General features: G+C 41.2%; 1 protein-coding gene across 1 annotated transcript in view; it reads left to right on the top strand.

Annotated features, from left to right (window-relative positions):
* The window catches only part of OSBPL1A (oxysterol binding protein like 1A), a 225,833-nt gene that overhangs the window by 38,311 nt on the left and 160,212 nt on the right, over positions 1 to 27,310 (top strand). Inside the window, exons 5-7 of the mRNA XM_025365016.1 lie at positions 13,885 to 13,996; positions 22,089 to 22,174; positions 23,329 to 23,473. Of these exons, the coding sequence (XP_025220801.1) occupies positions 13,885 to 13,996; positions 22,089 to 22,174; positions 23,329 to 23,473 (343 nt within the window). The remainder of the gene's footprint in view (positions 1 to 13,884; positions 13,997 to 22,088; positions 22,175 to 23,328; positions 23,474 to 27,310) is intronic.

Below are 27,310 nucleotides of genomic sequence, written 5' to 3'. Positions count from 1 at the left end.
TCACTGTCATCCTCCACATTCCATCTGGGTTTTATACTGACAGATGAGTGAATTAAATGGAAATATGGTAGGGGCCATGGCCCCTGCGTTCTCTTAGGTTTTTTTTTTTTTTTTTTTTTTTTGAGACGGAGTCTCGCTCTGTCGCCCAGGCTGGAGTGCAGTGGCCGGATCTCGGCTCACTGCAAGCTCCGCCTCCTGGGTTCACGCCATTCTCCTGCCTCAGCCTCCCAAGTAGCTGGGACTACAGGCGCCCGCCACCTCGCCCGGCTAGTTTTTTGTATTTTTTTGTAGAGACAGGGTTTCACCGTGTTAGCCAGGATGGTCTCAATCTCCTGACCTCGTGATCCGCCTGTCTCGGCCTCCCAAAGTGCTGGGATTACAGGCTTGAGCCACCGCGCCCAGCCTCTCTTAGGTTTTTAAGGGTGACACTGATTTCTGCCATCCTTCCCATATGGGATATTGGTTTTGATATGTCTTGGCCGTGGCTGGGGGTGGGTAGCCACTTCCATTTGGCTCCTATACAACAGAGCAAGGAGGCAATGTGAGGGTTGTGCCAACAACTAAGTGTGTCTATTCCAATGTCATATTCAGGGACTGGGAGAATGACCACTAGGTGTATTTCTGGACCCAACCAGCGCATGCACCGTGAGCCAGAGCTCGGCCAGGGCAGTATTTATCATCTCACTCCCACGCACGCCCCCTTTCTAACACAGGGGCCTCTGACACTTTGGATCTCTTGGTGTCAGTGCCAACTTGGACCTCAGATCTAACAGCTTGTGAAATGTCTTGGTGCGCCCCTTTCCCCATTGCAGTTTCTTGAGTAAATGATCATTGGTCTCTTTGGGAATGGTCTGGGGAATTCATGACAGTGCATGTTTGCTTTGGTGTTGCAGTCTTTCCCTGGAGGATCTGGCCTCTCCTATTTACTGATAGCTCTGTGTCCAAAGTTGACTCAGGTCCAGAAACTGGACAAGGCATCATAACTTTTTTTCTCCTTCATCTTTTGAGAGGGAGTCTTGCCCTGTCACCCAGACTGGAGTGCAGTGGCACTATCTCAGCTTACTGCAACCTCTGCCTCCCAGCTTCGAGCAATTCTCCTGGCTTAGCCTCCCAAGTAGCTGGGATTACAGGTGTATGCCACCACGCCTGGCTAATATTTCTTTTTCTTTTCTTTCTTTCTTTTTTTTTTTTGAGACAGATTCTAGCTCTGTCGCTCAGGCTGGAATGCAGTGGCGTGATCTCAGCTCACTGCAACCTCTGTGTCCCGGGTTCAAGCAATTCTTCCTCCTCAGTCCCTGAGTAGCTGGGATTACAGGCTCACGCCACCATGCCTAGCTAATATTTGTATTTGTAGTAGAGACAGGGTTTCACCATGTTGGCCAGGCTGGTCTCGAACTCCTGACCTCAGGTGATCCACCTGCCTCGGCCTTCCAAAGTGCTGGGATTACAAGCGTGCGCCACCGTACCCGGCTGGTATCATGACTTTTAATGGGGAGACTCTCTTCTGCTTCTGACCTTTCACCATTGATATCTTTTGACCCTACAGATTGAGTTGTACTGGGATGGGTCCTAGCATCAGGGAAAAAGAAATTGTCCCCAGTAAGAGATGTCAAGGGGCCAGAAGTACCATGGAAGACAGGTTTTTTTTGTTGTTGTTTTTATTTTTTGTTTGGAGATGGAGTCTCGCCCTGTTGCCCACGCTGGCTGGAGTGCAATGGTGCGATGTCAACTCACTGCAACCTCTGCCTCCTGGGTTCAAATGATCTCCTGCCTCACCCTCCCGAGTAGCTGGGATTACAGGTGGCTGCCACCATGCCCAGCTATTTTTTGTATTTTTAGTAGACATGGGGTTTCACCATGTTGGCCAGGATGGTCTCAAATTCCTGACCTTATGATCCTCCTGCTTCGGCCTCCCAAAGTGCTGGGGTTAGAGGCATGAGCCAGTGCGCCCAGTCTGGAAGGCAGGTTTTTAATAAGTGGGCATGCTAGATTGGATATAGTATGAAGTCCAGAAAACATTCCGGGTGATTAAATTCCATGGAAGGGCCTAGAGCACACATCATTTACCAAAGCAGAAGAAATTGCTGGTGAGAAAGGCACCAGCCTCACGGAGAAGCTCCCTGGCAGTTCCCCTCCATGGTCTAGGGCTGCTGTGAGAATGCCACCGTGGACCTGAGTTCACTGACAGCAAGGGTTGGTGTGGGGAAAGTGACTGGACCTCAAGGCAGTAGAAGCCAGGAGAGGCAGCACTTAACCATCAGGAGCGGGGAGGAGAGTGGGGGGCACAGTTACGGTAATGAGTGGCGGGTTCAGAGGGGGAACAGCAGGAGGGCTGACCTGCAGAGTTAAGGAAACAGTTAATAGAGCCCAGCATTCCGAAGGGCGAAGTTAGATGGACAAATGATAGCAGATACTACTTTCATCATCTTTTTCTTTTTTTCTTTTCTTTTTTTTTTTGTTAGATTGAGAAACTGCTGCCTCGTACTACACCGATGTCATTATACAGCTAATGGATGCTCACTTCTGTTTCTTCTTTTTTCTCTTCTTTTTCTCTTAGAGTTTGGCTGATTTCTGCTGACCTGTCTTCAATTTTACTGAACGTTCCTCAGTGGTGCTCTGATGTCTACTGATGAGCCCATTGAAGGCATCCTTTAGCTCTGTTGCTATGATTAGTTGTTGCTATGGTTACTTCCAGTGCACCTCAGGCTTCACCTTCCTTCCGTTTCCAAATTTGGTATTGCCTCTGCAGAGGGCACAGGCTGATTCGCTAGGAGGTGGTTCCCCCATGTTTCTGCTTCACCCTCAGCCTTAGGCCTGCCTTGTGTGCCTCAGTGGGTTCTCTCCACGCTTTGGCTTCTGCCCACTAAGAGACTGCTGTTACCTGTTCTCAGTACTTGCTAGTCTTGGGGTAGAAGTGTAGAGGATGTGGGCTGGGGGTTCTCTGTTGTCTGGGTCCAGCCTCCATCCTAGACCTGTGTCCTTGCTTAAGGGGCAGGAGTCCTTGAGGTGGTTCTTTACCACTTCCAGAAGCACCTACTTTTAATAGTGTTAGCTCTTTCTTGAGTTTTTTTTTTTTTTTAACCTCCTGTTTATAGGTAACATATTGATGCCACTAATTGTTATTTTATTTTTCTGTTGGCTTATCTCTGGAAGATAAGCATTTTGTTCTGCTCTTTGTCTCTCCCATTCTTTTTGTTTGTTTGTTTGTGAAACACGGTCTCACTCTGTCACCCAGGCTGTAGTGCATTGGCACAATCACGGCTCCCTGCAGCCTCGACCTCCCAGGCTCAAGCAATCCTCTGACCTTACCCTCATAGCTGGGACTACAGGCTCATGCCACCATGCCCGCCTAATTTATATACTTTTTGTAGAGATGAGGTTTCGCCATGTTGCCTAGGCTGGTTTTGAACTGCTGGGCTCAAGTGATCCCTGCCTGAGCCTCCCAAAGTGCTGGGATTACAGGCGTGAGCCACTGTGTCCGGCCTGTTTCTCCCATTCTTAATTCTTGCCAAAGCCACTTCACTTTGCTTTTTCATTCTCTTAGCCTATTACTAGATTTTGGTTAAATAATTGAGTTTATATTATTCTGACTGTGCTAGCTTGAGCCACTTAAGATCCTATGTTTGTTTGTTTGTTTTGTTATAACTCCTTATTTTTTCTGGAGTTAACAATTGCAGGCTGGGCACGGGGACTCGTGACTATAATCCCAGCACTTTGGGAGGCTGAGATGGGCCGATCACCTGAGGTCAGGAGTTCCAGACCAGCCTGGCCTACATGGTGAAACCCCATCTCTACTAAAAATGCAAAAGTTAGCTGGGCGTGATGGCATGCACCTGTGATCCCAGCTACTCAGGAGGCTGGGGCAGGAGAATTGCTTGAGCCCAGGCAGCGGAGGTTGCAGTGAGCCGAGATCGCGCCATTGCACTCCAGCCTAGGTGACAAGAGCACAACTCCATCTCAAAAACAAAAACAGAAACAGACAAACAACAACAAAAAAAAACAATTGCATGGGGTTTCTTAGTTTAGTTCTTTCTCTCGTCACATAATTTTGAAGTCTTTGTAAGAGCTCCAAAGAGCTTTTTATTGTCTTTTACTATGATCATGAATGTCATGTAATTACCACTTCTGGGAGCAGCTCTCCTGATTTTTTATGTCTTTTTTTTTTTTTTTTTCTTTTTCTTGAGACAGAGTCTTCTCTCTTGCCCAGGCTGGAGTGTGGTGGCGTGATCTTAGCTCACTGCAACCTCCGCCTCCCAGGTTCAAAGGATTCTCCTACCTCAGCCTCCTGAGTAACTGGGATTATAGGTGTGTGTCACTACACTCAGCTCATTTTTCCATTTTTCAGTAGAGATGGGGTTTCGCCATGTTGGCTAGTCTGGTCTCGACCTCCTGATCTTAAGTGATCTGCTCACCTTGGCCTCCCAAAGTGCTGGGATTATAAGTGTGAGCCACCGTGCCCAGCCTCATTTTTTATGTCTTCTTGCTCTACCTGGACTAGTTGGCCTCCAGAGCTGTACACGTGGTGGTCATTCTGGAGCTTATATCTCAGTCATTGTGGGAATTCTCTTCACCACTTTCTGATGTTGGATTTCCTGTTTCCTGGGTCCCGTGTCTTCCTCCATCTTGATTTGTCTGTCGTTTAGTGGAACACAGCCTTCAGGAACTGCTTGAGAAAGGTTGCATGGGAAATAAGTTTTTTGAGAATTCATATGTCTGGAAATACCTTTGTATTTGAGTGATAGTTTGGCTATGTATAGATTTCTAGGCTGGATATCACTTTCTCTCAGAATTTTGGAGGTATGTCACCGTTTTCTAGCTTTTAGTGTTGTTGTTGAGAAGTCTAGGGCTATTCTGATTCCTGGTCCTGTGTGTGTGACCTGATTATTCTTTAATCACTGGAAGTATATAAATTAAAATTAGAATGACAGGCTGGGCTCAGTGGCTCATGCCTGTAATAGCAGTGCTTTGGGAGGCTGAGGAGGGAGGATCACTTTAAGCCAGGAGTTTGAGGCCAGCCTGGGCAACATAGTGAGACTCCATCTCTACCCACCCCCACCCCCCAAAAAAGAATGACAGATAACTTAATACAACAGTGACTTACAAAAACGTTAGTTTATTTCTCTGTAACCTAAAAGTCTAGATAAGTGGTCTTAGTCAGGTGGCAAATACTCAAATACTGAGATTTCTTCTGTCTTAATGTTCTACGATGTGTGACTTTGACCATATCATCCCAATTGGGAGCATCCCAATCCCAGGAAGCAGGCTAGGGGGAGCAAAAAAGGGACAAAGATTATATACAAACTGCCCCTTCTAGAAGATTCCCAGAGGCTGTTATATGAGACTTCTGCTTAATCCCATTGACGGAAATATTCATGGCCACACTAGCTAAAGGGTAGCAAGGAAATGTAGTCTTTATTCTTGGTGGCCATATGCCAAGCTAAAAAATGTCATTAGGGGTCAGATGGGATCTTCCCTTCACCCTTGGTGTCCTAGAATTTTACTGTGTTTACCTTTAGACTTTTAAACCTGTGAATTAGGTTTCCATTGCTGCATAACAAATTGCCATAAACTTAGAGGCTTAAATCAACACCCATTTGTTATTTCACGATTCTGAAGTTCAGAATTCCAAGCACACAGCCTAGCTGGATTCTCTGCTCAGGGACTGAGAAGACTGAAATTAAGGTGTCAGCTGAACTGTGTTCTCATCTGTGGTTGGGGGCTTTTTGCAAGTACACGCAGGTTGTTGGCAGAGTTCACTGTTTGGTTTTTTTTGGTTTTGTTTTGTTTTTTTTGCAAGGGATCACTCTCAGCTCTTATAGGCCACCCTCAAATCATGGCCACACAGCTGTGTCTGGACTTACTCATGCTTCTCATCTCTTTGCCACGAAGGGGCTAGCCCCTTTTGAGGGCTCACTTCAATAGGTCATGTCTACCTGGGATAATATTTGTTTCTTAAGGTTGACTGTGCCGTATAACAAAACCTAACCAGGGAGATGTCTTCAAGTCTATCTTCTAGTCTTTCTATTGCATATTTTATTTCTGCTGTTATTTTTCCTGGTTAAGAATATTAGCTTTTTGACTGAATGTTCCTTTTTTAATAGCATCCAATCTTGGTTAATGAAGAAATATCTCATTTCTCTGAGGATATTATAGTTCTTTTAAAGGTTCTCTTCCAGATTTTCATGTCTTTCAAACTTTTATTTTCTGGTCTGTCTGGATCTTTCTCCTTTGTGCTGGTCATATGTCAGATCTCAGGTTGTAATTGGCTATTGATTCATATTTAATACCGACACTTTTCAAAGCCTATAGAAGTTATGAGAGCATGAGTAAGACTTTTTTTTTCTTTGAGACAGCGTCTTACCCTGTCTCTCAGGCTGGATGGCAGTAGTGTGATTACAGCTAACTGCAGCCTTGACCTCCTGGGCTCAAGTGAACCTCCCACCTCAGCCTCCCAAATAGCCGGGACTGCAAGTGTGCACCACCATGCCTGGCTGATTTTTAAATTTGTGGTAGAGAAAAGGTTTTGCCATGTTGCCTAGGTTGGTCTCGAACTCCTCAGCTCACACAATCCCAGACCTCAGTCTCCCCAAGTGCTGGGATTACAGGTGTGAGCCACCGCACCTGACAGTGAGTGAAGCTTACTTACTGTTGGGCTTCATCGTGTGGTGAACTTTGTTCAATATATATAGTAGACTGTGGTGTTTCTTTTACCTTTTTGAAGGCTTTTTGATTTCTTTCTTTTTTGAGACAGAGTGTCAGTCTGTCACCCAGGCTGGAGTGCTGTGGTGCGATCTTGGCTCACTGCAACCTCCACCTCCCAGGTTGAAACGATTCTTCTGCCTCAACCTCCCCAGTAGCTGGGATTACAGGTGTGCGTCACCATGCCCAGCTAACTTTTTATATTTTTAGTAGAGATGGAGTTTCACCGTGTTGGCCAGGCAGATCTCGAACTCCTGACCTCAAGTGATCCACCTACCTCAGCCTCCCGAAGTGCTGGGATTACAGGCGTGAGCCATCGTGCCTGGCCTGAAGGCGTTTTTATGTATTGTATAAAGCATATTAACCTCTGTGCCTCAGGTTCCACATCTTTAAAAAGAGGTGTAATAATAACACCTACCTTGTATGATTTTTGTGACGATTAAAACGAGTTTAATAAAAGTGAAACTTTAGAACAGTGTCTGATACAAGTAAATGTTAATTAAATATTGGGTATTATTATATTTACTTAGAAATAATTATTTAAGTCTTTAATCTGGCCTTAAACTTGATTATATCTTTGATTTTTCTCAGGAAAGAACTAATATATTATCTTTTAAGTGGTTATATATTTATTGTCGATTTTTTCAACAGAAATTTGGGTTTTAGGGGATACTTCCTTTATTTGCCAAAGCCTAGGGAGTTGTATTTCCACACATATGGGCACTGGATTAAAACTTACCCTTTCAGGTGACCATCTTTTGGTAGCTGAGTTTTTAAATGTTTTAACACATTATCCTGCCCTCTCTATAACAGTATATCAACATGATGAAACCTCAAAAAGGTGTTCTGATATGTCTTTGGCATTGCATTAATATGAGTTGTATGACTCATTATTTAAATAGTTTTTTTGAACCTCTCTTTATAGTCTCCAGGAGTTCAATAAGCATAATTCTTTTTTTTTTTTTTTTTTTTGGATGGAGTGTTGCTCTGTTGGCCAGGATGGAGTGCAGTAGCATGATCTCAGCTCACTGCAACCTCCACCTCCTGGGTTCAAGTGATTCTCCTGCCTCACCCTCCCAAGTAGCTGGGATTACAGACACGTACCACCATGCCCGGCTAATTTTTGTATTTTTAGTAGAGACGGGGTTTCGCTATATTGGCCAGACTGGTCTTGAACTCCTGACCTCATGATCTGCCTGCCTCAGCCTTCCAAAGTGCTGGGATTACAGGTGAAAACCACTGTACCCGGCCCAATAAGCAAGATTTTTAGAAATTATTTCTCCTTTCTAATCTTGAAACCTGAAGCCTGCATTAAGAAACTGCTTTACGGCCGGGCACCGTGGCTTATGCCTGTAATTCCAGCACTTTGAGAGACCAAGACGGGTGGCTCACCTGAGGTCAGGAGTTCAAGACCAGCCTGGCTAACATGGTGAAACCCCATCTCTACTAAAAACACAAAAATTAGCTGGGTGCGGTGGCGGGTGCCTGTAATCCCAGCTACTTGGAAGGTGGAAGGCTGAGGCAGGAGAATCGCTTGAACCTGGGAGGCAGAGGTTGCAGTGAGCCAAGATCTCACCACAGCACTCCAGCCTGGGTGACAGAGCGAGACTCCGTCTCAAAAAAAAAAAAAAAAAAAAAAAAAAGAAATTGCTTTACAAGAAGTAAAACTTTTCATGTGGTATTTCTGTTGAAGGTAGATAATTTTACAGAAACATTATCTTTCAAAATCAATACGGGAGTGCTCATAGCAGCATAATTCCTAACAGTTAAAAAGGAGAGGCTGAGTTTGGTGGCTCATGCCTATAATCTCGACACTTTGGGAGGCCAAGGCGGGAAGATTGCTTGAGGCCAGGAGTCCAAGATCAGCCTGGGAAACATAGCAAGACACTGTCTCTACAAAACATGAAAAAAAAAAAAATAGATGGGCACAGTGGCATGGGCCTGTCGTAGTCCCAGAACTTTGGGAGGCTGAGCTTGGAAGATCTCTTGAGCCAGGAGTTTGAGGCTGCAGTGACTATGATTATGCCACTGCACTCCAGCTTGGGCAACAGTGTGAAACCCTGTCTCTACCGAAAATAAATAAAAATAAATAAAAAGTAGAAATAACTCAAATATTCATTAGTTAATTAATAAACATGTGGTATATTCATGCAATGGAGTATTATTCAGAAATCAAGAGAATGAAGTACTGATACACGCCAAAACATAAAAGAACCTTGAGAACTTGCTGACTGAAAGAAGCCAGACACAAAAAGCCACGTATTGTTTGATTTATTTATAGAAATGTCCAGAGTAGGCAAATCCATAGAGACTGAAAGTAGATTAGTGGTTACTAGGGGATTACGAGGAGGGGAAATAGGCAGTGATTATTAACAGATATGGGGTTTCTTTCTGGAGTGATGAAATGTTCTGAAATTAGATAGTGATGATGTACAACTCTATGAATATACTCAAAGCCACAGAATTGTGTACTTTTAGCAGGGTGAAGTTTATGGTATGTGAATTACATCTCAATAAAGCTGTTATATTTTTTAAAAAATAATCTGGGCATGAGGATTTTTCTCTAAGTATTTCATCTGAGATGACTTATGTGATGGTGACAGCCATATAATGGCGCAATAAGGAAACGACCGACTGCTGAGCAGAAAGTGGAGCTGGGGTGATTTGGGAGCATGATTCATAGCTGTGTTACTTTGTTCTTTGCTCCTACCCTTGTGGCGCTGCTGGTCCAAACATACTCTGTGCAGCCATTAAAAAATAAAAGTATCATGCTTAAAGTGAGTACTTTACTCCTCTGACTTTTTAGTAGTTAGTTGTCAAATTGGCCGAAGTGCTGTCTTAGCCAGGAATATTTTCAGTAAAACATCTTTATTCAGGAAAAAGTATTGAAAAACAAATAGCATTGCTCTAGGTGCAGGGAGTGTAACAGTGAACAAGAGACCAAATCCCTTTTTTCATCCAAGAGGAGCAAACAATACAGGCATTTAGAAGTGCTATGAAAATTAGTAAGGTAAGGGGATGAGAGATTGGGAGTGGATAATGCTACTTTAGACAGTGAGTGAGGAAGCCTTCTCTGAGGAGGATGCTTGCATTAAAAAATATATATATATCTACATCTCCTTTATCAATTTCCTTTTTTTTTGAGATGGAGTCTCGCTTTGTTGCCCAGGCTGGAGTGCAATGGGACAATCTCAGCCCATTGAGCCCTCCTGGGCTCAAGCAATTCTTCTACCTCAGCCTCCCAAATAGCTGGCACTATAGGTTCACGCCACTACGCCCGGCTGATTTTTGTATTTTTAATAAAGATGGGGTTTCGCCATGTTGGCCAGGCTGGTCTTGAACTCCTGATATCAAGTGATTCGCCCACCTCGGCCTCTTAAAGTGCTGGGATTACAGGCGTGCGCCACTGTGCCTGGTCTTTCAACTTCCTTAACACCTGATTAATCTGACCCTTTCTAGTCTGAGTCTTGGCTTTCCCAGTTAACTGAATTTTTTCCCAAAGGTCGGCAGTGGTTTACATACTTTAAGAGTTTCTGTTTTCTTACTTTTCCATAGCTACACTTTAACGAGGCTGACTACTTCTCTGGGAGGAGGCATGCTACAGTTTATTTCTCTGGCTGCTTTTATGATTCCTGCCTTTTTTTTCCTTACCTTTCATTATAGATGTTCTTTTGATTTTTTTTTTTTTTTCTTATTTTAAACATTCTTCTCAGCTAGGTGCAGTGGCTCACGCCTGTAGTCCCAGCACTTTGGGAGGCCGAGGTGGGCAGATCACTTGAGCTCAGGGGTTCGAGACCAGCCTGGGCAACATGGCAAAACCCTGTCTCTACAAAAAAAAATGCAAAAATTAACCAGGCATGGTGGCACACGCCTGTAGTCCCAGCTACTCGGGAGGCTGAGGTGCGAGGATCACTTGAGCCCAGGAAGTCAAGGCTGCCATAAGCCGAGGTCGTGCCACTGTATTCTAGCCTGGGTGACAAAGTTAGACCCTGTCTCCCCTCAAGAAAACAAAAGCAAAAACAAAAAGACAAAAAATCTCCCACATTCTCTCTTCTCTTGAAACTTTCCCCCTCAACAAACCAATTTACTCTATGGCTTTATTTTCTCCTCCTGGGGTTCACTAGACATCGGCCCTTTGACCTCAGGCTCTGCTCTAGGCATCCAGGTCCTCTGCTCTGCTGCATGCTGGGCGTCCCTAGCTGCCCCTCGGGCATCTGAAACTTCATGCACCTAAAATGGGCCTCATCTTCCTCCAGCACCTGCTCCCTACACAATATTTGAGTTGGTCTTTGAATAGTTTTCATTGAAAATCCTCCTTTCTGCTATCTCCACTGGAGAATATACCCATTGTGTTTAACTTAGACTGCTTATTTTATTTTATCTTTTTTTGAGACAGAATCTTGCTCTGTCGCCCAGGCTGGAGTGCAGTGGCACAATCTCCACTCACTGCAACCTCTGCCTCCTGGGTTCAAGGGATTCTTGTGCCTCAGTCTCCTGAGTAGCTGCTGGGACTACCAGCATATGCCACCATGCCCGGCTAATTTGTTGGCCAGGCTGGTCTCGAACTCCTGGCCTCAAGTGATCCGTCTGCCTTGGCCTCCCAGAGTGCTGGGATTACCTTTGTGGACTTATTGACCATTTGTACATCTTCTTTGGAGAAATGTCTATTCAAGTCCTTTGCCCATTTTTTAATCTGGTTATTTGTTTTTGAGTTTTAGACATTCTCTACATATTCTGTATATAAATCCCTTGTCAGATACATGATTCGCAAGTATTTTTTCCTATTCTCTGGGTTCCCTTTTTCTCTCTTGATAGGGCCCTTTGATGTACAAAGTTTCAAAGTTTGATGAGGTTTTTCATTTTTTGCCTGTGCTTTTGGTGTCGTATCCAAGAAATCATTGCTAAATCAGGTCTTATGAAGCTTTCTTGGTATTTTTTCTTCTAATAATTTTAATAGTTTTAGTTTTGACATATTTGACCTATATCGAGTTAGTTTTTATATATGGTATAAGGTATGTGTTTAACTTCATTCTCCTGCATGTGGATATTCAGTTTTCCCAGTACCATGTTCTGAAAAGACTGTCTTTTCTGCATTGAACTGTCTTGGCACTTATGTCAAAAATCATTTGACCATATATCTGAGAGTTTATTTCTGGGCTGTCTATTCTGTTCTGTTGGTCTGTGTGTCTGTCTTTATGCCAGTACCATGTTGTTTGGATTATGGTAGCTCTGTAGTTAGTTTTGAAGTCAAGATGTATCTCTAACTTTGTTCTTCTTTTAAATATTATTTTGGCTTTTTGGGGTCCTTTGAAATTCCACGTGAATTTTAGGATGGGATTTTCTGTCTCTGTAAAAATGTCGTTAGTATTTGATAGGGATTGCAGTGAATCTGTATTTGGGTATTATTCTCCTCTTAACAATATTAAGTCTTTCCATCCATGATCACAGGATGTTTTCCCATTTATTGATGTCATTTTAAATTTCTTTCAGCAGTGTTTTGTGCTGAGTCTTTTGTGTATAAGCCTTTTGTCTTCATGGTTAAGTTTATTCCTAAGCATTTTATTATTGATGCTACTATAAATAGAATTGTTTTTCTTAGTTTCCCTTTTTGGATTGTTCATTGTTGTCTTTGCCCATTTGTAATTGGGTTGTCTTTTTATTGTTGAGGTGTAATTGTTCTTTATATATTCTGGATACAAGTGAAGAGACTTGTATTTGTAAATATTTTTCTCATTCTGTGGATTGCTCTACTTTCTTTAATTAATATGAACTATTTAGGTAAAGCATGAAAATGTGAATCCCAAAATGTTACCTTTAAGATGATAGAAAATGTTAAGATATTTTATAAGAATTCACTTTATTAAGATATTAGGAGATTTAACAAAACCATTTTTCTATTTTTAAAATGTGATAGTACATTTTATAGAATAATACTCAAATATGAAAAATGTGTTTGTAAACACCATGTACTGTACTGGGAAATGTAGGTATAAAACAATTGTGGCATATAAGTAAAATTATGTTACAAAAACTCAAATTTTGCATAGGGAAATTGATTAAGAAATACACCAAAATGTTTATAGTGGTCATAAAATGATAAGAATAATAAGTATATGTATTTTTTGCCTGTTTATGTTTTTTAGATTTTATTTAAGCATTTTTTTGCCATGAAAACATTCTAAAAGAATGTAGGAAATGTATGTTATGGCCCAAAGGAAAGATGAAATTCCTAGGACAACATAACATGTAGCGACGCAGGATATCACTTCATATTTTACAGGCACTGTCAGTCTAGAAGTTAGAATAGCACTGTTTTTCAGCCTCCCTTGGTGCAAGACTGAAGAGCAAGCATTGCCATCATCCCCTCCCTAGGTGCTGTGTATCTTAAGATAATCAAACATCAAATTTCTAATACTGTCCACAATATCAGAAATTCTGTTCCTCAATTTCTGCTGTCTTGTTAAGTGGTGTAACTGACCCATTGATACGGGATGTATGTACATTATCAATTAGTTTGAAATTTCTATAAGACCAGCTAGCCACTTAGAGTAAATAAAAATATGTAGTGTATTATCTGTTGTTGAATATTGACTCCAGGAGATCATCATCCTTATCTATTTTTTTTTCTTTTTTTTCCTTTTTTTTTTTTTTGTCATGCTTATTTAATGCTTAATTATAATGCTTCATTGTAAACCATTCCTCCAATAATGGTGTATCCTATCAGTCAATAATGGTGTATCACTTTAGAAAATAATGCTTTATTTTGTTTAAATATCAAGATTAATTTTAAAAAATCTTGGTCTTTTGGGCAGAAATTATATTTCTCAACAGGCCTTAGAGGAATGATCTTCAGTGAATGTACTTCCTTCTCTAATTTAAATAGTGGCTGTGTTTACTAACACATTTAATTTGACCACATGAATTATTTTGTCAGAACAGCCAGATAGTTTACGTAAAAAATCAATCATAGAAGTTGGCTATGTATCAGTTGTGGATTGGCAATTGTTTAGGCAATTGTCAGGTATTATCACAATTGAATCACTTATTGTAGACATAACATGATATAGTCTCATATGGTACTTTTTTCTATTGTGGAGACTCTGTAGTAGTTAGAAATTTGGAAAAGGGTGGTAATGCAATAAAATCTTAGCTTAATAGTTAAAAATCAATTCTCTGATTTTTTAGGAGTTGGTAATGCTTCTCTTAGAATACAATGCTGAGACTACTGTTGTTAATGGGAGTGGACAGACAGCAAAAGAAGTTACTCATGCTGAAGAGATCAGAAGTATGCTTGAAGGTAAATATCATGGATGTGAACATAAACAGCATTTACTTTCATTATAACCAAGGTTCAGATTATGACTAAAAATGGCTTCTGAGAAAGAGGACAAAACACAGGATAACCAGCTGATGGCTCTAATGATAATGTCATCGTGGAGTCATTGATTAAACACACAATTGCCTATATGATAGTTTCTTCACTTAAAGCTTTTAAACTCTTAATTTGTACAAAATTATGGCAAGTTTTAAAAATCTGTTTTTCAGGCTGGGTGTGGTGGCTCATGCCTGTAACCCTAGCACTTTAGGAGGCTGAGGCAAGGGGATGACTTGAGGTTAGGAGTTTGAGACTAGTCTGGGCAACATAGTGAAACCCCTGTCTCTACAAAAAATAATAATAAAAAAATTAAAAATTAGGTGGATACAGTGGTGTGCACCTGTAAGAGGTGTTGCTTTTGGGAGTCACTTGATGTTGGGAAGATAGCTCTGGCTGCCTCAGTTTTCTTTTCGCCCAGGCTGGAGTGCAGTGGTGTGATCTTGGCTCACTGCAACCTCCGCCTCTTGGGTTCAAGCAATTCTCCTGCTTTAGCCTCCCAAGTAACTGGGATTACAGGCACGCACCACCATGTCCGGCTAATTTTTTGTATTTTTAGTAGAGACAAGATTTTACTATGTTGGTCAGGCTGGTCTTGAACTCCTGACCTCAGGTGATCTGCCCGCCTTGACCTCCCAAAGTGCTGGGATTACAGGCCTGAGTCACCGCACCTGGCTAGCTATTTCTTTATTTATTGAAATGAGGTCTCACTATGTTGCCCAGGCTGGTCTTGAACTCCTGGTCTCGAGCGATCCTCCCATCTCAGCCTCCCAAAGTACTAGGATTACAGGTGTGAGCCACTGTGCCTGGCCTTCTCAGTCTTCTTGAGGACTTCATTGCAGTATAGCAGGCAGCAGTAATTTCTTGATGGTTGAGCTTCGTTGTTATAAATGTCAAAGACTAATTTACGTTTAAGAAAACATGAGTCTGCAATAATTCAGGACTTTCTCTAAAGCGGCTTAAAACAAAAACATTTCCATGCTTATATTTGGACACCCTCATACAATAGCATCCTTCTTTGAATGGCCAGGGCTTTCCTATAATTATTTTTTAGTAGTATTTCTAATATTGAGAAGAGAAGATCTTTAATTTTCTACTTAATAAGTAAAGATACTGAATTAGAGTTGCAATTTCACACATACCCTTTCTTTCTTTTGGAATTCAGAGAAAGGCAATATAATTTTGTGCTTAAAGGATGTTGATTTCTTAATTTAAATTTTCAATATTTTTATTTAGGTAAAAACCAAGATCCTGTTGTTTATTACCTCAAAGCTAAAATCTTCTCACTTGTTCTATAGTTTAAAAAACAACACAAAGTCTGACAAATATGTCAGACTTCTTAAGGTCAATGTCTTGTTTCTGCACTCAAAATGAATCCTCTCCTTATCAATGAACAAGCAAATTAGCACATAACATATTCTATCAGACACTGTGTTATATGAATATAGTAACATGTAGAACATATTAGCTGTGGTTCCTGCCCTTTAATAATTTGTGACCAAATAGGGAAGATGAGGTACTGTCTTTAATTATGTCCTGTTATTTTAATTATAACAAGAAGAGAACCCGGAACTGAGGTTTTCCTGACAGACTGGAATGTTAGGTTAGTCTGACAAGTTGACATTTAGTAAGGGCAATTGTAAAGACATGCTCCAAGACATTTCAAAACCAAACTGCACAAGAAAAAGGGCTTAGCTGACTTTACAGGTAATATGATTTGTCAGCTGATGTGGTCTTAGCCTGGGAAATAGAAGTAGAGACTGAATTGAGTGATTCTGCTCTAATGAGAGCACCTTACCCACATATAATATCATTTGTGGATACAGTGTTAAATGGATCATTGGCAGACTACTGGAAGTACCTTGAGGAACCCACCGTAAGTAGACCATAAGACCATAAATAGATCAGAAACCATGTCATAGGGGCCGGGCGCCGTGGCTCATGCCTGTAATCCCAGCACTTTGGGAGGCCGAGGTTGGCAGATCACTTGAGGTCAGAAGTTAGAGACCAGCCTGCCCAACATGGTGAAGTCCCATCTCTAATAAAAATACAAAAATTAGCTGGGCATGGTGGTGGACACCTGTAATCCCAGCAGCTTGGGAGGCTGAGGCAGAAGAATCACTTGAACCTGGGAGGCAGAAGTTGCAGTGAGCTGATCGCGCCACTGCACTCCAACCTGGGAGGGCCAGGTGCAGTGGCTCACGCCTGTAATCCCAGCATTTTGGGAGGCTGAGGCGGGTGGATCATGAGGTCATGAGTTCAAGACCACCCTGGCCAAGATAGTGAAACCCTGTCTCTACTAAAAATACAAAAATTAGCCGGGCGCAGTGGCAGGCACCTGTAATCCCAGCTACTCAGGAGGGTGAGGCAGGAGTATTGCTTGACCCCAGGAGGCGGAGGTTGCAGTGAGCTGAGATTGTGCCATTGTGGTCCAGCCTGGGTGACAGAGTGAGACGCCGTCTCAAAAAAACAAACAAAAAAGAAACCATGTCATAGGATAATGCATGGAGAGACAGGAAATGTTTTACCCTGGAAAGACATAGGCAGGCACAATGAAATCATACTCAAGTACCTGAGAGCTGTTGCTTGGGAGAAGGAATGATCTTATTTGTGGCCAAACCAGGGCTGGTTGATTGCCCAGCTGATGGAGTAGTAGGGAGTTTATCTTTGGGTCCAACATATAGGAATAATGGTTTGGATTGCCTTGAAAGATACATGATTGGAGGTATTCAGCAAAGGAGAGACTTGTTAGGCACTGTTACTAATGCCACCTTCTTCTACATCTTGTCTTTTTATTTTGAAAAATTTCGGCTAGGTGTGGTGGCTCACGCCTGTAATCCCAGCACTTTGGGAGGCCAAGGCGGGCAGATCACAAGGTCAGGAGATTGAGACCATCCTGGCTAACACGGTGAAACCCTATCTTTACTAAAAATACACACACACACACACACACACACACACACACACACACACAATTAGCCAGGCATGGTGGCACATGCCTGTAGTCCCAGCTACTCGGGAGGCTGAGGCAGGAGAATTGCTCGAACCCGAGAGGCAGAGGTTGCAGTGAGCCAAGATCGCGCCACTGTGGTCCAGCCTGGCCAACAGTGAGACTGTCTCAAAAAACAAAAAAAAAGAAAAGAAAAGAAAAATGTCTAACCTATGGGAAAGTTTCAAGAATACTACAGTAAACATTTGTATGTCCTTCACTCAAATTCACCAATTATTAACATTTTGCCACATCTGGTTTAGACTGTTAAATATTTTGTTATTTATTTACTTTTAATTTTTTTGTTGAACTATTTGAGAGTAACTTGCAAACATAGTGATACTTCACCCCTAAATACTTCAGTGTCTCTCTCTTTTTTTTTTTTTTGAGACAGAGTCTCACTCTGTCGCCCAGACTGGAGTGCAGTGGTGCAATCTCGGCTCACTGCAAGCTCCGCCTCCTGGGTTCACACCATTCTCCTGCTTCAGTCTCCCAAGTAGCTGGGACTACAGGTGCCTGCCACCAGGCCCAGCTAATTTTTTTTGTATTTTTTGTTTTAGTAGAGATGAGGTTTCACCGTGTGAGCCAGGATGGTCAAGATCTCCTGACCTCGTGATCCTCCCGCCTCGGCTTCCCAAAGTGCTGGGATTACAGGCATGAGCCACTGCACCCAGCCTTCAGTATCTCTTAAGAACAAGGATCATTTTCTTACATAATCACAATATAGTGCTCAATTTCAGGAAAATTAACATTAACATAATATTGTATAATATATATTTTTATATTCAGATTTAGCCTGTTGTCCAAATAATGTCTTTTGTAGCGTTTTCCCCTCCAATCTAGGATCTAATCCAGAATCTCACGTTGCATTTAATTGTGACATAATCTCTTTCATCTCCTTTTATCTGAAACAACTCCTCAGCCCTTATCTTGATACTGACTATTTTTTTTTTTGAGACAGAGTTTTACTCTGTCACCCAGGCTGGAGTGCAGTGGTGTGATCACAGCTCACTGAAGCCTTGAATTCATGGGCTCAAGTGATCCTCCTGCCTCAGCCTCCCATTTAGTTAGGACTATAGGCATGCACCACCATGCCTGGCTTATGTTATGTTTTGTTATGTTTTTACTTTATTTTATTTCATTTTATTTTATATTTTATATTTTTTATTTTATTTTATATTTTATATTTTTTATTTTATTTTATATTTTATCTTGTCTTATTTTATTTTATTTTAGTTTAATTTATTTTATTTTAGTTTAGTTTAGTTTAGCTTATTTTATTTTATTTTATTATTTTATTTTATTTTATTTATTTATTTTATTTTTAAATTTTATTTTATTTTATTTATTTATTTTATTTTTTAAATTTATTTTATTTATTTTATTTTTTATTTTATTTTATTTATTTTATTTTATTTTATTTATTTTATTTTATTTATTTTATTGTATTGTATTTTATTGTATTTTATTTTATTTATTTTATTTTATTTTATTTTATTTGAGACAAGGCCTCAATATATTGCCCAGGCTGGTCTGGAGCTCCTGGCCTCAAGTGATTCTCTTAATTTGACCTCCTAGAGTATTGGGGTTAACAGGTGTGAGCCTTGCCACCTGGCCGATATTGACCTTATTGAAGAGGAAAGCGGTTGTGGAATTATTTGTAGAATGGCCCTTGATTTTGGTTTTTCTCTTGTGATTAGATTCAGGATATGTATTTCTGTCAGAAACATTATGTAGGTGAGTTTATATCCCATGCCAGTGCATCCCATTAGGAGGCACATAATGTCACTTTGTTTCATTATCAGTGATGTTAACTCTGATCACTTTGTGGTCCACTGTAAAGACATCTTTTCCCTTGGTAATTAATAAATGACCTACAGGGAGAAAAATTGAGACAATGTAAATACCCTATTTACCAATAAACTTCTACTCAGTGGTTTTAGCATTCATTGATAATATTTGCCCTAATCATTGGTTAGTGGTTGCAAAGTAATGATTTGCTATCATGAATGAAAGCTATTTTCCAGGTGCTCTCCCGCATTTCAAGTGTACTACTATTCAGCCTATTCTCTGCATGTATGTAAGCATCAGTCAGGACAGAGGTAGACTTTGTGACTTATAAGATCCTTACTTACTTGATTCTGATGGAAAAGAAAGACAGTTTAGAGTGATACTAAATTTAAATCTTATAGGACAAATATTTTTTGGATCTGTAGCATTTGCTTTAAGAATATTGAGATATAAAGTATATGCAGAAAAGTTCACATCATGAATGTATAGCTCCTTTAGAACTGTTTCTGTGGAGTACATCTCTGTAAACAGCATCCACATCTATAAGTAGAACATTGTGAGCATTCTAGAAGCCTGACCACCCAGACTAGAATATTTGCTTTTCATTGATATAATCAGTAGTTTTGTTTCAGTGTCCTGAAAGAATACAGGACAGGAACATAATCTAAGAACATATATAGTATTTTCAACTCCAAATTCCTGCCATTTTCCTTCACTTATGAGCCTGGACAACCGAGAAAGAAACAATAGGGTATCTTTTCTTTTCCTTCCCTAAAACCTGGGACAAATATTAAGCATTATTTGAATATTCAACACATATTTATTGACCAACTATGCATTGTGCCAGACTCTGTCATAAATGCTTTGGTTACACAGATAAGAACAAGTACCTGGCCCGGCGCGGTGGCTCATGCCTATAATCCCAGCACTTTGGGAGGCCGAGGCAGGTGGATCACGAGGTCAGGAGATCGAGACCATCCTGGCTAACATGGTGAAAGCCCCTCTCTACTAAAAATACAAAAAAAAAAAAAAAAAAAATTAGCCAGGCGTGGTGGCGGGTGCCTGTAGTCCCAGCTACTCAGGAGGCTGAGGAAGGAGAATGGTGTGAACCCGAAAGGCAGAGCTTGCAGTGAGCCGAGATCACATCACTGCACTCCAGCCTGGGCGACAGAGTGAGACTCATCTCAAAAAACAAAAAAACAAAACAAAACCATACACAAAAAGACCAAGTACCTGGCTTCAAGATTACAGAGGGATAAATTACAGGTCAGGGTAATACATGCAGTGGCGGAGGGATGTGCGAGAGGTATAGGAGATGTCACTGTTCTCAAAGAGTTCCTAGTTCAGCAGCCGTAGAACCAGTGGGAGGAAAGATCGAAGTTAGTGCATCCCAGCCGCAGAAGCCATGCGCAGTCTACGGAGAGGCTTGGCTCAGCAGAAACCATGCACAGTCTACGGAGAGGCTTGGCCCAGCAGAAGCCATGCACAGTCTACGGAGAGGCTTGGCCCAGCAGAAGCCATGCATAGTCTACGGAGAGGCTTGGCTCAGCAGAAGCCATGCACAGTCTACGGAGAGGCTTGGCCCAGCAGAAACCATGGGCAGTCTACAGAGAGGCTTGGCTGTCTTCTGAGGTAGAGTCTGGGTGTGGAAATAAAAATGTGGGAAAAGAAGATGATAGTATATAGCAATGTTAGTCATTTCTTAAGACAAAGGTAAACTAGTTTCAGCAATTCCTGGATTCAATATATGTGTTCCCTGTAGTTTAAATGCAATGGTACATGTAGACTCTTAAACAGCATTTAGCACATAGTGATTACTGTTAACAAATGTTCATCTATTTCCCCAGTCACCTGGCTCCCCCCCTGCTTCTCTATCCATGACTTGACTTTAGCCAGGATGACCTGAAAAACCTTTTTTAGTTCCTCCTTTGCAGCCTCTGCACAGGACATCGTAGACGTATATTTAGTGGGATCACCAAGCCTTTCTCTGAAAGCACTTCCTTTCTCTAAACCAAAATAGAATTCAGATCTAGCAGAAATTAGATCTTATTTACATATTCCAGACTCTTACACAGGTCAGATTACCAGTTGCTTTTTTGCTGTAAGTATGACTTCAGAGAAAGTGTGGTGATACGAGCACGGACTCTGGAACTAGCCTGCTTGAGTTCAAATCCCAGCTCCTCCACTTCTGGTTGTACAACCTTGGTTAAATTCCATAACCTCTTGGTGCCTCAGTTTCTTTGTCTGTAAAAATCAATATAATAACAACACCTACCTCAGAGTAGTTAATGAGGATTTTATGAGTTAGTATTTTTAAGGAGCTTTGAATAGCCCTTGGCATGGAGTAAGTGCTAAAGTATTTGTTAAAGATATAAAAATAGGCAAGGTGGCTCATGCCTATAATCTCAGTGCTTTGAAAAGTCGATACAGGAAAATTGCTTGAGGCCAGGAGTTTGAGACCAGTCTGGGCAACATAGTAAGACCCCCGTCTCTACAAAAAATGAAAATATTCGCCAGGTGTGGTGGTGCACACCTGTGGTCCTAGCTACTTGGGAGGCTGAGGCAGGAGAATCGTGTGAGCCCAGGAGTTTGAAGCTGCAATGAGCTATGATTGTGCCACTGCACTCCAGCCTGGGTGACAGGTGACAGGCTTGGTGATCCCACTAAATATACATCTACAGTGTCCTGTGCAGAGGCTGCAAAGGAGGAACTATAAAAGGTTTTTCAGGTCATCCTGGCTAAAGTAAAGTTATGGACAGATGACTTTCTCAACATATATACATACATACATACATTTTATATTTTTATGTGGCAATTTATAAATAAATTGATATGTCTGCATGTATTTATATGACGTGTACGTCTATCCATGCTATTTCTTGCTATTTTTCACATTCTAAGGTTCTGGAAGGTATGAATCCCACTTATCTACCTTTCCAAGGCAAATATGTAATAGTATTTCAGTACGTAAAAGTAATCCATAATTACTTTTGATGATGATTGTTAGTGAGTAAAATACTTAAAGACTTCTGAATTAAAAACCCAAATTCATCCAAACCTGAAATAAATAGAACTCTGTAATCCGACTTGTCTAAGGTAATAACAATGCATTTTAACTGCATTTGAATTATAATCCAAAACATTTTGGTTTTTTTCATCATGATCACTTTATTCTTTATAATGAATTTGTAATTTCATCCTGACTAGTGGTGGATAATAAGTACTTTTCTTTTGCAGCTGTAGAAAGGACTCAACAAAGAAAGCTTGAAGAATTACTTTTAGCAGCAGCAAGAGAAGGCAAAACAACAGAACTCACAGCTCTGGTAAAACAAACAAAAAAACCCCAAAAGACAAAAAGCAATCTTTCTTTATACTTCAGGAAAATTTTTACTTACTGTTAAGTACATAATTTAGTTGAATTGTGGAACCAAGAACTCCAGAGATCATAATAATAGAACCAAAGTTCTTAAATATCTAAAAACACTCAGCATGGTGATAATTCAAGCAGGACACGTTTTAAATGGTGATATTTTTCTGGATTTCTGATTTATACCCATCCCAATCCCCCTGAAAACCTGATGGATAAGAATCTGATTTTTCGCGGTAAATAGTTAACGTAAGGACAACTTATATATATATATAAAATATGCATTTTGTGATTAAGCCAATTGAAACATAATAAATAGGACCCTATAAAGGAAAAGTCTTTCTAGTTTTGATCAGCAGTAGTTTCTGGGAGGAATGCTACACTTCTGGAAGGTACTATGCAAAGAAGGGACAATATTTTGGAATACTTATACCACATTAGACTGAAACGTTTGCCTGTTCCCCCCTGCCTTAGAAGACCTACTTTTGAGTTTCCATTCCTTCACAGTCTCATTAAACATGAAACTCTAAATTTGTTCTGAATTCATGACTGAAGCACTGCCATTTGCTTTAAAGTTATTTCAACTCATTTGAAAAGGCCTCTTAGGTTTCTAAGTATAGCGCCTAAAGCAGTTTTTAAATTTTGTGAAATGGAGGCTATATAAAGAAGCTTCTAAAGCAATAAGTTGGGAACAACAAATTCAGTAGAACCTTGACATTTACACATTTAACATTTATGGTTTTCACTCCTCTGAAAGACTGGCTGACTGATTCTGCTGTCACAAGTGTGAATTGCAAGGCTGGTAGGGGCAAGTAAATCATTGTGAAATCTTAGTGTCTGAGGTGTGCGAGATGGCGCTGGCACAGTGCAGAGTGTCTGTTGTCAGAGGGATGTGAGACCTGGACACAGACCTGAGAGCTGTCTCAGGGCATCTCAGAATAAGCATAGGAGTGGCAGGGTTGGCTGGTTTAGTGAGCAAGAAACCACTAACAGCCTAGATGCCAAGGAGCTTGGCTATTCTTCAGGCTCTGCTGATACACCTTCCTGTGAATTATGAGAGAAAGTCTATCCTTGATATATAATTCTGCATTGCATTTTTTTAATTGTTAGCTCAACAGGCCCAATCCTCCTGATGTTAACTGTTCGGATCAGTTAGGAAATACACCCTTGCATTGTGCAGCTTACCGGGCCCATAAACAATGTGCCTTAAAGCTTCTAAGAAGTGGAGCAGACCCTAATCTGAAGAACAAAAATGGTAAGCATGTTGGTGAAAACCACTGTTGGCCATTTTGAAACTATAAAATGAAGTCAATGCTATATAAAATTGTTTTGTTTCAGTATCCGGCCTTTGTTAAACTGTATGGTTTGTTATTTGCAGTATCTGTATTCTATAAAGTTGCCACCAGCACTGAATTAGGAAACACTGAACTATTGTTCCTAGAGGAAAATACAGGATTAGGTTCCTGCAAGCCTCAGGTCTCAACATTTTCATGAATTGATCATTATGAAACCTTATGTTTTTTGTTTGTTTGTTTTGTTTTTTTGCTGTTTCTATTTAATACATTTTAATACATATTGTTGACTCATTCACATTGAACTCACAGTCAACAGCATCATAGCTCACACTTGAGTAAAGTTTTCCTCATAAGGCACATCACAGCCTTTTCCACTGAGGTACATTAGACTGCACTTCAGCACAATGCTTGGGGCCTTTTTTTTTTTTTTTTTTTTTTTTGAGACAGAGTTTCTCTTTGTTGCCCAGGCTGGAGTGCAGTGGCACCATCTCAGCTCACTGCAACCTCCTCCTCCTGGGTTCAAGTGATTCTCCTGCCTCAGCCACCCGAGTAGCTGGGACTACAGGTATGTACCTGTAGTACACCCAGCTGATTTTTTTGTATTTTTAGTAGAGATGGGGTTTCACCATGTTGGCCATGCTGGTCTCCAACTCCTGACCTCAAATGATCTGCCCGCCTCAGCCTCCCAAAGTGCTGGGATTACAGGTGTGAGCTACTGTGCCTGGCTACTTGGCACCATGCCTGGCCATTTTAAACAGCAAAGTCACCAACAAAAGCACAAAGGGTGGAAAGTGTGACCCTAAATAGACCATGACGAGGACATTTGTTTATAGTTGGAGAGCTTCTAGAATGAAACAAGAAGGCCAGGCATCACCTTCTTCTACCTTAGCTGGGAAAATGAGCACTGGGCAACCCACATTTTCACCACTCTGGGCATGTTTGTGAGTGACTGAGAAACTACGGGGTTACAAGTGAATTTTAGCAATAGGCAAATATGCAAATATGGAATACATAAATAATGAGGATTGACCGTACGTGTGTGACAATTTGAAAGACAGAATCAGAAGCCAGAAAAGAAGCTGTAAAAGGTGTCTTGGATATTTAAAAGAGGAACATGCCATCAGGGCCTTTTCACATCACTTTTTAGGATGCATCCTGCTGCTTGCTACCAGCCTGGGTTAGGCCTTGTCAGGGGTCCCACAGGACCCTGTGTTCACCTCCATCAGAGCCTAAATCACGCTCCATGGTGTTTGTTGGCTTATGTTGCTGTCTCCCGTGACACTGAACTCCTAAGGGCAGGCCTCGTACTTCATTGTCTGGTTCACCCAGCACCTGGAGTAATGCATAGCACGTAACACCTGGGAAGGGCTGCATGTTTGTTGAAGGTTTGGAGTCATTAGAAATAGTTTCACAGGCTGGATGCGGTGGCTCAAGTCTGTAATCCCAGCACTTTGGGAGGCCGAGGCTGGTGGATCATGAGGTCAAGACTATCCTGGTCAACATGGTGAAACCCCGTCTCTACTAAAAATACAAAAATTAGCCAGGCGTGGTGGCACGTGCCTGTAGTCCCAGCTACTGGGGAGGCTGAGGCAGGAGAATTGCTTGAACCCAGGAGGCGGAGGTTGCAGTGAGGCGAGATCGCGCCATTGCACTCCAGCCTGGCAACAGAGCGAGACTCTGTCTCAAAAAAAACCAAAAAAAAGAAATAGTTTCATAAAGGAATAGGTACTTGATACAGATCCTGAAGTCCTAGTAGGATTGAAAAAATGTTTTCATTTCTAGGAGCTGGGTGCCATGGCTCACGCTTGTAATCCCAGCACTTTGGGAGGCCAAGGTGGGTGGATCACCTGAGGTCAGGAGTTCAAGTGGTGACACGTGGTGGCATGTGCCTGTTGTTCCAGCTACTCAGGAGGCTGAGGCAGGAGAATTGCTTGAACCCGGGAGGCAGATGTTGCAGTGAGCTGAGATCGTGCCTTTGCACTCCAGCCTGGGCAACAAGAGCGAAACTCTGTCTCAAAAAAAAAAAAAAAAGTGTTTACCTTTAAATACTTTACTTTTTACCTTCATTACCATTATTGTCTTTTTATTTTGAGCCTTTTTGTCTTGATAATAATGGTAGTTAATAACAATACCATTATAATCTAGTAAGATTTTGATAAGCAGGAGTTTGGGAAAGGGTATTCTGAGCTGAGGGAAGATTATCAGAAAAGGTTAAGGTGAAAAATGCAAGTCAGGTATAGGTGAAATCCCCAGTTTGCTGCATCCAGGGGAGCAGTCAGAGGTCATCCCAAAATGCAGGTTACACTTGTACAGTAGGGCCATTGAAATGGTCGTGGGTGAGAGGTGGTTAGGACCTGAACTTTTTTTTTTCAAGGAGTAAGACACATTTATTTCTTAATAATAAAACAAAATTCTTCAAGCAGATATCATGGTCAGTACCAAAAAGCCTCAGGACAAAAAGGTGTCTTAAACTTGGCATAGCCAGGTTACATTTAAGTACTGTCATAGACCCACATAACCAATCAGCTTTGAGGAAAATAGTTTTGCCATCACAACAGTTTAAGATAAAAAAACACATTCAACTTAAAATGTATAATGTTATTATAGGAGCTGTCAAGTCGAGTGCCTTATGTAGAATAACAGTCTAAAAAGTGAGCTTACCACAATAAGATTTAGAAGATGCTTTCCTTGGTGAATTTGAGTTTTGAAGTTTAGAGACTTTTTTATACAAAGATATTTGTGGAAGCAAAGGCGAATATGAACTCTATGCTATAGTCATAAATCGTTAGCCTTCATCTCAAGGCAGGCCAGTGGACCTATGTTTAATTTTATATATTCAGTTCATATATATTTTATATGTAATTAAAATTAACTGATATGTTATATCCATGGACAACTCAGTGACTTGATTTGTATTACATAAGGCTAGCAGGGCATACTGTTCTTCTTTTTTTTTTTTTGAACAGAGTTTCACTCTGTCACCCAGGTTGGAGTGCAGTGGCACGATCTTGACTCACTGCAACTTCCGCCTCCTGGGTTCAAGTGATTCTCCTGCCTCAGCTTCCTGAGAATCTGGGATTACAGGCATGCGCCACCACACCTGGCTAATTTTTGTATTTTTAGTAGAGATGAGGTTTTGCCATGTTGGCCAGGCTGGTCTCGAATTCCTGACCTCAGGTGACCCGCCCACTTCAGCTTCCCAAAGTGCTAGGATTACAGGTGGGAGCCACTGCACCCAATCTCTTTTAAAACTTTTCTCCTTAGAGATGGGGTCTCACCCTTTTGCTCAGGCTGGAGTGCAGCGGTGCGATCTTCGCTCACTGCAGCCTCAAACTCTGAGCTCAAGTGACCCTTTTACCTCAGCCTCCTAAGTAGCTGGGACCACAGATGCATGCCACTATGTCTAGCTAGGACCTGAGCTTTACTGACATCAGTAGAAGTGGAAAGGAGAAAGAAAACTGGCTAGAGATCCCCTGCTTGACTGGCTGTTATGCTGTAGACTCTCACTGTCTAATAGAAATATGACGGGAGTCACATATGTAATTTTAGGTTTCTAGTAGCCATGTTAAAAGTGAAAAAAGAGGTGAAATTAATTGTAATTACGTGTTTTATTTAAAGTAACATATCCACAATGCCATTTCAACATATAATCGGTAAACAATAATTATCAGTGAGACCTTACATTCCTTTTTTGATACTGAGTCTTTGAAATCTGGTGTGTATCTCTGCGCTTACAGCACATCTCAGTGTGGACTAGCCACATTTCAAGCACTGGGTAGCTGCATGTGATTACTGTC

This window comes from Theropithecus gelada, chromosome 18, assembly GCF_003255815.1.
Source record: "Theropithecus gelada isolate Dixy chromosome 18, Tgel_1.0, whole genome shotgun sequence".
Taxonomy (NCBI): domain Eukaryota; kingdom Metazoa; phylum Chordata; class Mammalia; order Primates; family Cercopithecidae; genus Theropithecus; species Theropithecus gelada.
Note: the sequence above shows the minus strand (reverse complement) of the source record. Positions and strands in the feature narration are given on the sequence as shown.